Source organism: Dunckerocampus dactyliophorus, chromosome 3 (genome assembly GCF_027744805.1).
Source record: "Dunckerocampus dactyliophorus isolate RoL2022-P2 chromosome 3, RoL_Ddac_1.1, whole genome shotgun sequence".
NCBI lineage: Eukaryota > Metazoa > Chordata > Actinopteri > Syngnathiformes > Syngnathidae > Dunckerocampus > Dunckerocampus dactyliophorus.
In genome coordinates this window covers 23766793-23779686 of record NC_072821.1, presented here as the reverse complement: position 1 = coordinate 23779686, position 12894 = coordinate 23766793, and the positions used below count along the sequence as shown (strand labels likewise).

The following is a 12894-nucleotide window of genomic DNA, read 5'->3' as shown; positions in this document are numbered from 1 at the left end:
TAGTCACAGTCTTTACTCAGCATTTCCTGATTGCTGTAACAATTTTGATAGAAATGTCAAAACACCTATGCACCTCTGCATTGTGCATTTAATTAATTTAATTTAATGCATTGGAGATTTAATTCAGCGTAAAAATATGAGAGTTCAGTAGAACTTAAATAAAATTGTATTGTTTGGATCATTGTTTTGTTGTTTTTAGGCCTATAGGAGACTTGGAATATTGTATATATTACTAAAGTTGCTGGGTATTCTGAATAATTTCCCCCGTCCCCTCCTTCAGCCTCAAACTCTACTCAGCCAGGTAAGCTTGCAGTTGGCACAGGGCAATGTGACAGGAGCTTTGACCTTGTTTCGCCACACCCTGGAGAAAGCCGTTTCCTCCTCCGCTTCTTCCTCATCGTTTGCTGGCTGTGAACAGTGCCGCGCCAGCATACCTCTTCTGCGTTGCCTGCAGTTCTACCCATTCTATTACAATCTCTCAAATCAACAGCCCTGCTCACGTGAGTAACTATGATACAAAGACTTAGTTTGTAAGGAATTGTTGTCTTTTTTTTTCCAACAGAAAAGCAAGCAAGTTAAATGCTTTAACATATTTTGTTGTAACATACCTTGTCATTTAGCAGGGTATTTTGTACCATTTTGAAAATTTTATGTTATGGGTTACTTTTTCACCAAGCTGTAACTGAGCCATGATTTGTCTGTGGCAATTTTTTGCTTTGCTTAGTTTATCCGAAGAAAACCCCAATTCTCTAACTTGAAGCTGCAAGAGTGTCAGTGAAGAACAACTAGTATTTCACACTTTTGAAATGAACAGAGACAATACACCTACTTCTTTATTCATATCAGTGGGAGTGAAGTGAAAAGTACTTTTGAAGTGGAGAAATGTTACCACTCAATAATTTAAAGCTGATGGAAATAGCTCGAACCAAAAGTAGTCGTGTCTATATTTTACTTCTGTTGCCAAATATTCCTTAAAATACACAAATACACAAGCTTATATAAAATTAAACCCACCTTCAGTTAGGGCTAGGTAAAATATTCTCTAATACATGTAATCTATATATGCATGTCATTTGTTGTTTTACAAAAGCTGTACTTTGACCCACATTTGACATTGTCAGTAGTATTTCACCTTCAGAATTGTATATTGTTTGTATTTTACAAAAGAGTGTGTTCAAATTAGGGATGTCCCGATCCGATCTTCAGGATCAGGATCGGCTGCCGATCCCCTGTATTTGTGAAGATCGGATAATATTGGCTTCTGCCACGAGATCGGTCCGATCCGGTTGCCGTATCACGTTTGTAACTCTGAGCCACACTCCAACCCCTCAAAACTGGCTGCCACTCGACTCCCAACACCCGCAAGAAAATGGAAATGCAACACCACCATACAGACGGTGTATCGTGGTGAAGTTATTTTCACTTTGGACGTTGGCTATTCAGCTACAGAGCGTCAGTGGTAGTTCCCTCTCACTGTGCCCGGACTGCTGTGTCATGGTGTCGAGAGCTTGCACAGGAAGTGCCACTTTAACCGCTGGTTGCTTATAATAGGGGCCGCACATACACTACTAAACATGTGGAAACGTCAGCGAAAAACCTTGGAAACTCCTTTGTTACGGAGCGTGAATGGAAGTTAGCGGGATTCGCTTAGTTTAGCAAGTGCAGCTGTGTGCGACTCAGACTGGATGAGTATATTGGATGAGTATATTTTCACCATGTTGTGTTTTACTGCGTTAATGTAAGGACCATTTTGCAATACCCACTGATGACGTGCAGGTTCTGAGTAAAAAAAGACGAGAGGCCCGTTTATTCTCGCACTCAGCACGTATGAACCGTCAACTGCCATTCTCAACACACATAACACATGCCGGCCTTCAAAATAAAAGCGCTCTTTGTCACATTTGTCTAATTGTGTAAACAAAATAAGGGTGTCATTAAAATATCTTACATTAATAATGCAATTGGAATTACGTCTGTGACTACATCTTCCTTAATCACAAGCACAGGCATTACAGTTTGTTGAAGATTATGTAGCAATATGTGCTGAGGCTGACATCCCATTAGAAAGGTTATATGTCATATATTTAAAATTACACCACAAATTGATCTATAACCATGTCAAATTGTTAGTCCTACCCTAAAAGTATTTTGCACGCCCATTTTTTCCAGTGTTATCTTTTATTGGATGGACTTTTATTGGATTAGCGACCTGACTCACAGAGGTTTGTTACAAAAGCCATATATTGTTGGTCATGCTGTGTAATAAAGTAAATTCAGCAATACATTGGTTGCATTATTTTTAATGCTTTGAAGAGCTATTTTGTTTGTTACAAAAAGCTTATTATTTAAAAAACAAACAAACAAACAAACAAAAAATTATCGGATTATCGGAAGACAAAAATTGTGGATCGGGACATCCCTAGTTCATATGTTGTGTATATATACAATTTTTTTGTGTGTGTGCAAATATACAGGGTGGCCAAAAGTAGGACTACAGTTAACACTTGGACATTTTACATTTAGATTTATTTACATACATTATATTGACATTTTACATTGCATTTAATCTCTCAAGTGCTCAAAATGTCCACCTTCAACCTTACAACAATCTTCATATCTGTCAAACACTCTGACACACAGTACGACACAAATTCCGATCGCCATCAATTTCAGTGAATGCATCTGAAATGTAATCGTTCAATTCATTCACTGTGTGGGGATTTCTATTATTTCATATAATTTATATCTAAAATGTGATTGTTAACAGATAATAAAGTAGCTGTAACCTATATCTTAGTCACACTTGGTCAATTTATGGTAAAACCGTTCTAATGCAGTGGTTCCCAAACTTTTTACAGTGGCGTACCCCTTTACGCATTTGACCTTGAAGTCATGTATCCCCTACTCCTGCACACTTAAAAACCTTTGTATCTTAATTTACTTGAAATATTGAACATAATTACTTGGTTACATTGATAAAGTTTCATATGAGTGCTGATAAATAAGTAATGATCCTATATATATTTTATTCCAGTCTGATGTTGGAATCCTGTTTGAATGGGTTGAATTTGAGCTTCACTATTTTGTCCACTCACGATAGCTATGATTTAAGTCTGCATGTTAATATAAAACCAAATTGAAGGGGAAAGTTTAACAATCATGATAAAGCAGCATCCGAAGTACAGAAATACATACAACCAGTGATAAAACCTAATTTTCAGGGGAATCCCCACTCAAAGTGACAGGTTTTCACTTGTGTGCCATGCGGGGATTAGAACACTAATATAAATGAAATCTTCAAGATTAAACACTCTTAATGCACGAAATAATCTTCCAATTTATGTATTTGTTTATATGATGCACACAGAGCAATGAACAACTTCATGCTCTGTCTCCTTTCTGCTCTGTTCTGCTTGCACCGTGAGGCCTTTAGGCCTTTGTAATTGTGAGTGTTAGCGCTAATTGTTTGTTATTTTTTATTCATGTACCCCTATGACAATTGGTGTACCCCTGGGGGTACGCGCACCCCGCTTTGGGAACCTAGGGTATAATGCCAATACATCCATTTGTGTTGCTCCAGAGGGTTCTTCTTGCGGGCCTGAGGAAGACCTTACGATACAGCTGGAAGAGTGGGAGGGCGGTGAAGAAAAGCAGGATGCATCCTCCTTCTCATCTATCGAAGACTCTTTGCTCTTTGAAAGTAAGAACAATATGATCAACACTTTTTTTTTCATCCGGTGGGAACCAAACAATGTATTGTTATTGTCAGTTTGAAAGTCTGCCTATAACAATTACCTTAACATTTCCTCCTCTGATTGCTGGGTTTCGCGTGACATCACATCCGGTTGTGTTTGGCCCCGCCTCAAACAGATGGGAGGCAAACAAGCGCATTCATAACTAGAAGTTGCAGAAAATCAGAGCCAAAATACATGCGCTGTTCTTGCATCTGGAAACCGTTCAAATATATATTTCGCAAAACACTATTACCAAGATAGTCCATTATAATGAAAAAAATTCAGGAAACAACCAAAAAATGCAGAGAAGCCACCCTTCTCTGCGTTTGCTAACCCTGTCGCTCTCGTCAAGTTGAGTGGAGTATGGACACGCTCCAATACAGTAAGCGACAACATGCACAATACAGTCTATGCTAAAAATAAAAGTTAAAACATTGTTGGAAGTCGAAAATGTGAAATGCCGTAATAATTACCTCATAATAGAAGAGATAGATTATAGATTTGTCAATTCCTCATACCACTCCATCTAAATGCTCCAACTGTATAACTGCCCAACTATTTAATAAACACGATAAATATACCGCCAAAATTACAAAGACTGTTCTGTTGCAACAAAACAAAATGGAAACTTAACATATAAAACATGGGAAAAGTCTGTAACACCATCCATTCATAAATCCATCTTTCACAGCTTATCCAAGGTTGGGTCGTGGGGGCAGCAGCCTAATCAGGGAAGCCCAGACTTCCTTCTCTCCGGCCACTTCGTCTACCTCCTCCCGGTAGGACCCGAGGCGTTCCCAGGCCAGTTGAGAGACATAGTCTCTCCAACGTGTCCTGGGTCTTCCCCGAGGCCTCCTACCGGTTGGACGTGCCCTGAACACCTCCCCAGGGAGGCGTCCATGAGGTATCCTGACCAGATGCCCAAGCCACCTCATCTGGCTTTTCTCAATGCGCAGGAGCAGTGGTTCTACTCCGAGTTTTTCCCGGATTACAGTGCTTCTCACTTTATCTCTAAGGGAAAGTCCAGGCACTCCATGGAGAAAACTCATTTTGGCCGCTTGTACCCGTGATCTTGTCCTTTCGATCACTACCGAAAGCTCATGGAGGGTAGGAACGTAGATCGACGGGTCAATTGAGAGCTTTGCCTTTCGGTTCAGCTCCCTCTTCACCACAACCGGCCGATGCAGAGTCCGCATGACTGCAGACGTCGCACGAATTTGCCTGTCGATATTGCGTTCCATCCTTCCCTGACTTGTGAACAAGACCCTGAGGTACTTAAACTTCTCCATTTGGGGCGGGATGTCATCCTCTGTCTGTAACACGTATTGGAATTTGTGAAGTGACCACTTTGTTGAAACATGCCTGCATTCGCATTACAAAGTAAGCATTATTTTCATTATGTCTGATGCTGATGATAAGCTTTCACTGCTTTTCAGTCATCTTGTTTTCAACTATTTGATGACTTCATGCATCAAACTATGTACACTCATACAATTGGAGCAAGTAATTTCAACAACATGCACCATTATACCCTTTTAATCTCCAAAATATTGCACAAACATACTGAATGTGTATATATATGTGTATATATATAGCTTGTGCTTGCCCCCCATTTGCTCACCAGAAGTGATGCAAACTAGGTCACGTGGTTGAAACCCAGCAATTAATTTATTCTCACTAGAAAGAACATATAACACGCTGCGGGTCGAAAGTGACCCCTGGGCAGCACTTTGGACACCACTATTTTACAGTGTTTCCTTTTATGAAGATGCAAGTGCAACAGTAAGAGTTTGAACAGCGGGATGATTATTTTATTTCGTAGTTCCATACCTGAAGTGCATATTTGCAGCAAGCGGAACCATTCTCATCTCTGCCGAACAATGGCAGCACGCTGCTTTCATCTAATGCCCTCATCTTTGTCTGGTTAAATATGGAGCACCAAATGGAATCAAATAAATAAATAAATATCAAAATTAAATTAAAATAATCTTTTTTTTTAAATTAATAAATAAATTAATTAATTAATTGTGTCATTAATTTAATTAATACATTTTTTAAAATAATTAAATGTGTCATTAATTAAATCAATAAATACATATTTGACTTTGATGGGTGGCTGTGACAGATAAAATTAATTCATGAAATTGCACACACAAGTCAGTGAAATAATTAAATAATAAATTAAATAAAACAATAATTAAATAAAGAAATCATTAAATAAATTGTGAAATAATTAAATAGTGAAATTATATATGGTTTTACATTGAATTTACTGGTATTTTAATTATTTAATGGCACATGCAATGACACATTTAATAAATTATTTAAAGATTTGTTTATTTCATTTTGTCCCATATGCTGCTCTATAGTTACAGAGGTGAAGTGTTCTAAAAACAGGTGGGCGTCAGGGCCAGGAGACGGGGGAACGGGCAGCACGTAGCTGAGGAGATCCGCTGGGTCCGAGTCACCTTCGCGTACTGCAACGGGTGGAGCTGCGTGGCTGTTGCCGCCTATATTTTCCGATATATACCATATCTGTATTATACTCTTGTCGCTGAATGCCTCACCTTTTTGTCTGCTTTTAGGCAGACTGTCCTTTTCTTGAAATATGTACAGTGTGGGAAATGGGACATTCAGTCGTGGGGAGGGCTTTTCACCAGCCTGGACAGGCATACGCACGAACACAGTGCTACATCTACCACCAAACCGCCGGTCCATAAGGTGGATTGAACCCTGCAGGGCGGATCGAACAGGACACAGTTTCACCGTGTATCGTTACATCCCTAATATTTACTGGTTTGTCTAAATTTTTCCACGATTCATGCTTTTTGTAGTCCATTATCTCTCTCCCATCTAATGAATGTTTTCTAAAATCCCAATAAAGGATCTTATGTCTTAAACGCAGTGTCATTTTGACATGTTCGTAATCTTTTGGTCTCTTGTATTGATACAGAGGTTGTCTTGGACACAAATGGGTCTGGTGAGGCGGCGAGAAAACAGGCTGCTCACGCTTCCTCGGGAAGAACCCCTCCTCTTGGAGATGGAGGGCTGGAAGGTGAAGAGGAGTGGCAGCTGAAGGAAGACCTGATGGGAGCTTTTGAGGGGGCTTTGGATGTTGGTGGAAAACGAGGCGACCTGCGTGGAATCCGGGTGCTTAAGAATGACCGCGTGATGGGGGCCCGTGGTGGTGGGGGGCCCTGCTTTGGAAACTGCGAGGATGATGAGGGCTCAGAATGGGTAACATCATATGTCACTCTACATAGCAATAAGACCGTTTAGAATATACAATTCTTCGGCCTGTCTTGTAACTTGTATATGTTTTGTTGTTCTTCATCAGATCACTTTTCAAGTAAAGAGAGTTAGAAAGGCGAAGGTGGATGGGTCAGAGAATGTGGCCATTTCTGATGATAGCCAGAGTGGGCAGCCATTGCCTGTTGGCCATTCTGTTCTTGAGATCAGTGGGCCAACTATCCCATCACCAGGTCCTACAGGTACCCAAAAGACCAGGCAGTTGTTGAACTTATACCAGAGCAGCTAAGGAGCAAACACTGAAATGTGGATGACGCCCTAGCAGCTGAAGTTGACATCTTGTTGTCTTCCTTGACTCTGGACAGGCCGCTGGAGGGACTACTCAAGTCTTGGCTGGCCAGGGCCAGAGGAATGTCAGCGGACACGAAGGGTTGATCTAACCACCATAGCAAGCACCTGGTTGGCTGTGTCAGCCAAGAACATTGAGTAAGCATTTGTCATGTAATGCCTGTGCTTCCGTTGGTTTACTCTGGGTACTCGGCTTTCCTGCCACAGTTTACAAACATGCTTAATATGCATTAATTGGGATAGGCTCCAGCTCACCCGTCATCTTGACATAAGTGATAGAACTAATATTATGAATTAATACGGGGTGTGCCAAACAAATGCCAAAAAATGTTATCTTGAAATGTACTTAATGAAATTGAACAGGTTAGGTGTTGAACATCATAAGTTTATTATGGGACCGATTTCATAAGTGTTCAATACGTGCACTGCCTGTGACACGGGTGCGAAGTCTTGGGTGACGCACATGTGCGAGCATATTCCAGGACGCAAAACGACTTCTCTTTGGGAGTGAACGGCGTGGCTCAACCTGAAAACAGAACAACATAAAACAACAACAATATAAAATCTTGATCTGTTTCTATACTTTCTGTGAAAATTTTAGGTTATTTCAACAAGCATTGCCACAATTATTGGCCTGTGAAATGATGTCAAAGTTTTTGGGGCACCCTGTATTTTCAACTAGCCAAGTAGTAGTATCTGCAATTTTGGTGGTACAGTTAAATGATTTCATGCGCAGTAATGAATTCCACATCATTGCCTCCTTTCCCTAGCATCACAGAGCATATAGATTTTGCCACCCCACTCCAGGAGCCGGCTGTTGAGCCTTTATGCAATGCAAACCTAGCTGCCAGTATGCACACCCTCGACCACCTTGCGGGCATGGCCAATCGAGCCTCTATCCACTACACAGGAGAGAGCCAGCTGCGCGAGGTAGGGTCGGCCAAGCACAATTCAAACACTATACAAAAGAAAGTAATTATTTTTGGTTTGGATAGCTAAATATAAAATAAGAGTATACTATAATAATGTATATTATGTAAATGACTGTGCCTTCAGGTCCTACAAAACCTTGGTAAAGAGAAGTTCTCTCCTCAGTCTTTTGAGCAGGTGGGGACTCGCATCGCTAAAGTATTGGAGAAGGTAAGCACTCAGAGTTAGTGAGAATTAAAATCTGAAAGCAAATAATATGTTTAAATACTGAAAGTTTCATTTTTGTTGTTCAGCCATGCAGTATTTAATCAGGAGAAGGTTTATCTGTGCTCAGGCTTGCAATTTGGTGCTTTTAAGGTTTAAGATGCACTTAGAGCGATGTTTGGGGACAGCCACGACCACAGGCAACGTATTTGTTAAAACCCAGGAGATGCTAAACATTCATAGCTGTCTGTCCGCTACCACATCTGCCGCCTTCGTAGACAGGTTTTGGTAATATAACATAAATCCGATTTTTTTTTTATTTATTTATTTATTATTTTGAGAAATTTGGGATATTTTTTATTTTACCTTAAGTATGGAAATGTAATTTTATATTTCACTGTCATTTCTATATTTGACTGTCATTTCAACAGCAGGTGGCATTATTGAGCATTCCAGCTGGGAGCTAGGGGCGGGGTTACATGCCTTTTAGTGTCTTCTCCCTGCTTCTACTCTCTTCTCAGCCAGTGAGGTGCAAACGTGTGGAGAGACTAGACAGATTAAAAAATAATAAAAAATAGTTTTTTACGGCTGTCAAATGTTTAATCAGATTAATCAGGGTTTTGAAATTAGTTAATTATGATTAATTACCATGTCACATGTTTCATATCTGAAATATGACAGGGCAGGATTATATATATATATATATATATATATATATATATATATATATATATATATATATATATATAGGATTATATATATATAGGATTATATATATATAGGATTATATATATTATCTGCCGCTGTAACATCTAAATTTCCCCATGGTGGAATAAATAAAGTACAGTCTAATATATTTGTATATATTAACAGTGCCAAGTTAACTGAAAATTGAAATCAAGTTAAGAGATGACACACACGTATGAATATCTTTTTACCTAACACTGGTTTCTTTAATAGCGGAATATTTGAATCAGACTTTAACTGCGTTATTATTAGCAATGAGGAGTTGCGTTCAAAGACACCACGGCATTTAAGTTAAATTAACGTTTCGAGTGATTTTTCTGGGATTTCCGAGCACACTTAAATGCAGCAAATTGTACTTCTGAGTTACAAAGTGAGTGATAAGAATATGCACTTATTGTTTTTTGTTGCATTTCTCTTTACTTAGGCCGCACATACACGCATAACAAAGACGACGTTGTGATGTTCCTAGGGTCCGTTAATTCATAACTTTGGAGCGAAAGGCAGAATACACCGGGGACTCTTCAATCACATTGCACATGAAGAGACAGACAAACATTCACATGCACATTCACACTGTCCCTGAGTGGGGACTGACCCCATACTTTAGGGCAAATGAAGTCAGGCCACTCAACCACAATACCATCTATTACATGCATGTACCATTCCCTTACATTTAATCAAGGGCTATTAAAGTTTTCACATACAAGGTACTTGATAGTAACCAAAACAAATTCAAACTGCCGTATGTTTCTTTATGTCATTGTAGTTTTCAACAGTCTACACTGGCATCTTGTCTATAGCTTAATGAGCTAACCAAACTACTAGAAACTACTCTTGTCTTCATTTGAACATTGTTATATTTGTAAAGGCAGAATTGTTGACATATATCATTAGATAGCGCAGGTGCTCTTAATGTCAGGTAAATGATCATGGTACTGTATATACTGTGTATATACAGTATCATAAGCGTTTTGAGGATGCCCGCTGTGATATAATGTGGTCGTCTTCCATGCATTTCAAGCTTTAGCTTGGTCTGAAACTGTACCCAGAAGAATCAAGTGCCCGCAGCTTAAGCTCACACCTTTTTGCTTGTTGATATTTCGATAAGGTTTTTAAATGATGCCTTGATTCAGTACTTTTGTAACATGATAATTATTTGGAAATATCACTTTTTGGCTGACATAATTGCTAGACATGATTTTCACTTATCTCTCCCCTGTAGAACCAGACATCATGGGTATTATCCAGTATGGCTGCACTTTACTGGAGGGTGAAAGGTCAAGGCAAGAGGGCCATCGACTGTCTGCGACAGGCCCTCAACTATGCCCCCTACCACATGAAGGTGAGTATTCCCTGTACCTTTATCCCCAGATAATATAATAATATAATCGTATTATCACCTATTCCAAAGTAGCTTGTTTTTATTGTTTTCATTGGTAAAGGCATTACTTTGTGTGCCACTTCGTGACCAAATGTATGAATCAAGATGGGATTAATGCAATGGTTATATTTTTAGAAAGAAATTAAAAACCTGTACAGTGGATCCCTGCATATTTGCAATTTGGCATTTGTGAGCCCACATAGTCGCAAATTTTGGATGAAAACATTTATTTGTGGTCAAATCCGTCCTTACACACGGTGCAATAAAAAATAACACAAGTAACACCGTTGGAACAATGTAACTGTATCACACAGACTATTCTGGTATCGAAATAAATGCTGACACAGTAATATACAAGCAAAACCATTCTAGCGTTCATAACCCGCAAGGCATGCAGGGAAGCTCACGCACACACTTTCCCAACAGGAAGTTTCCTTTAGTGTGTAAAGCGTTTATTTTGATACCTGCATAGTCGGTGTGCAATTACATTGTGTGTTCCACATGTAGTACTTATGTTATTTTTGGTTGCAACATGAGTGAGCTGTTGGTTTGTGTTGTGTGAGGGTATAAATGTGAAACTCAAGCAAATTGATGGTATGTAAAGCAGTGCTGAGACAGTATAGCAGCATAGCCCAAGATTAGACATCTTTATGGGCGTCTAAAGTAAGTTTTCACCAGAAAAGCATGTCTCTATTGAATTTTTTTTTTTCCTTTAGTTAGAGATTAGAGATTGCTCAATTTTCCCCTAACATAATCAATTAATTAATCAATTTCTTATTGTTTGTCTTCTCCTGTGAACCAGGATGTGCCCCTTATCAGCCTTGCCAACATCTTCCAGAATGCTCGGCTGTGGGAGGATGCTCTTACAGTTGCTCGCATGGCGGTAGGAATTGCTCCACACTTTGTAGTGAACCACTTCACCCTTGCCAACGTCTACATAGCAATGGTAAATTGCATACTCGTCATTGTTTTCCCTCCATTCACGGATGAGGTGGAAAAGCTTGTACAAACACATGTTTTTTGTGTTTCTTGATGGCAGGAGGAGTTTGAGAAAGCAATGCGCTGGTACGAGTCGACGTTGAAGCTGCAGCCAGAGTTTGCACCTGCCAAAGACCGACTAAGAACCATTCAGTGTTACCTGCTCACCAAGAGGGAACGTCGTCATCCTTAAATCACCGAACAAAGAGCCAACGGTCATGCACACAATAGATAAAGAACACACAAACATCCAGGCAAAACAACCTCATTACTAGCCCACAGTAATCTTGTGTAAAAAAGATACATGACATGTATCCAGCAGAACTTTAAATGAAAACTGCCCCAACAGTTATTTGTAACACTGAAACATCACATATAACTACAGTATAACGCTATAATAATTACGTTATGTTTTATAAACATGGTAGGGATGAAAAGTCTTCCAAATTGTCACCACTGTTGGTGACGACATCTTAATATTCAAGCAAGGGTTGGCATCCGAAGCCGGATACTGTACTATTTTCATGGAGAATACACCCATACTCAAATGTGAGTCGTGTGGCCAGAAGACAGTGCTGTGTTTTTAAATTATTTTAATATGTTTTAATTGGAAGGGTTATAAAAATATCATTAAGTGATTGCTGAAATGGTACGGAACATGCTCAGTGGTCACACAAGTTTGGAAAATATATCCCGTAATTGTTTCTGATCATAAAATGGCTGGAAATACTTAATTTTTGCACTTTTGTCATCATTCCTATTTATACGGGACCTACAGACTGATTTTGCTGTAACCTAATTTAATGAAAAAAAATAGGGAAATTAATTATGCTAGTATATTTGCTTCTTAAGGTAATCATCAGGCAGAACAAAAGATTGTCTTCTGGCCCTCCAACAAGAACATTCACAATCTGGAATGGAATCTGTATTAAATGTAAAGTATTAAAGGCCAAAAGTGGATTTCATATATTTGTTTTTGCATCATTTATATCTCTTTGGAACAATCCAAAGCACCCCGGCTTCCATGGTAAAAAAAAACAAACTGTTTTACTACTTGGACTTCTCAATGAACACCTGCTTGAAAACCTGTTGTTTACAATTTTCAACTGACCACATGGTGGCACTATCAGCCTGTATTGTGCAAACTTCTATACCGGGGTCTCAAACTCAATTTACCTGGGGCCGGCTGGAGATAGAGCCTGGGTGAGGCAGGGCCGCATCAAGTATAGGGAGTAGGGCTGTGAATCTCAGGGTACCCCACAATACGATACCATACATGGCTCACGATTACATCTCGATACGGTGATGGGGTAAACCAAATAA

The 12894-nt window shown here is 39.4% G+C and overlaps 1 protein-coding gene across 2 annotated transcripts in view; it reads left to right on the top strand.

Moving 5' to 3' along the window:
• Positions 1–12894, top strand: part of ttc17 (tetratricopeptide repeat domain 17) — a 23646-nt gene extending 10752 nt beyond the window's left edge. The window contains exons 16-25 of one of the 2 annotated variants that reach the window (XM_054769701.1): positions 281–500; positions 3581–3700; positions 6688–6971; positions 7072–7225; positions 7349–7469; positions 8102–8261; positions 8388–8471; positions 10435–10554; positions 11396–11476; positions 11633–12894. In XM_054769701.1, coding sequence (XP_054625676.1) covers positions 281–500; positions 3581–3700; positions 6688–6971; positions 7072–7225; positions 7349–7469; positions 8102–8261; positions 8388–8471; positions 10435–10554; positions 11396–11476; positions 11633–11764 — 1476 coding nt within the window. In that variant the 3' untranslated portion in view covers positions 11765–12894. Of the gene's footprint in view, positions 1–280; positions 501–3580; positions 3701–6687; positions 6972–7071; positions 7226–7348; positions 7470–8101; positions 8262–8387; positions 8472–10434; positions 10555–11395; positions 11540–11632 lie in introns of both variants that reach the window. The other variant, XM_054769700.1, reaches the window with a different exon arrangement.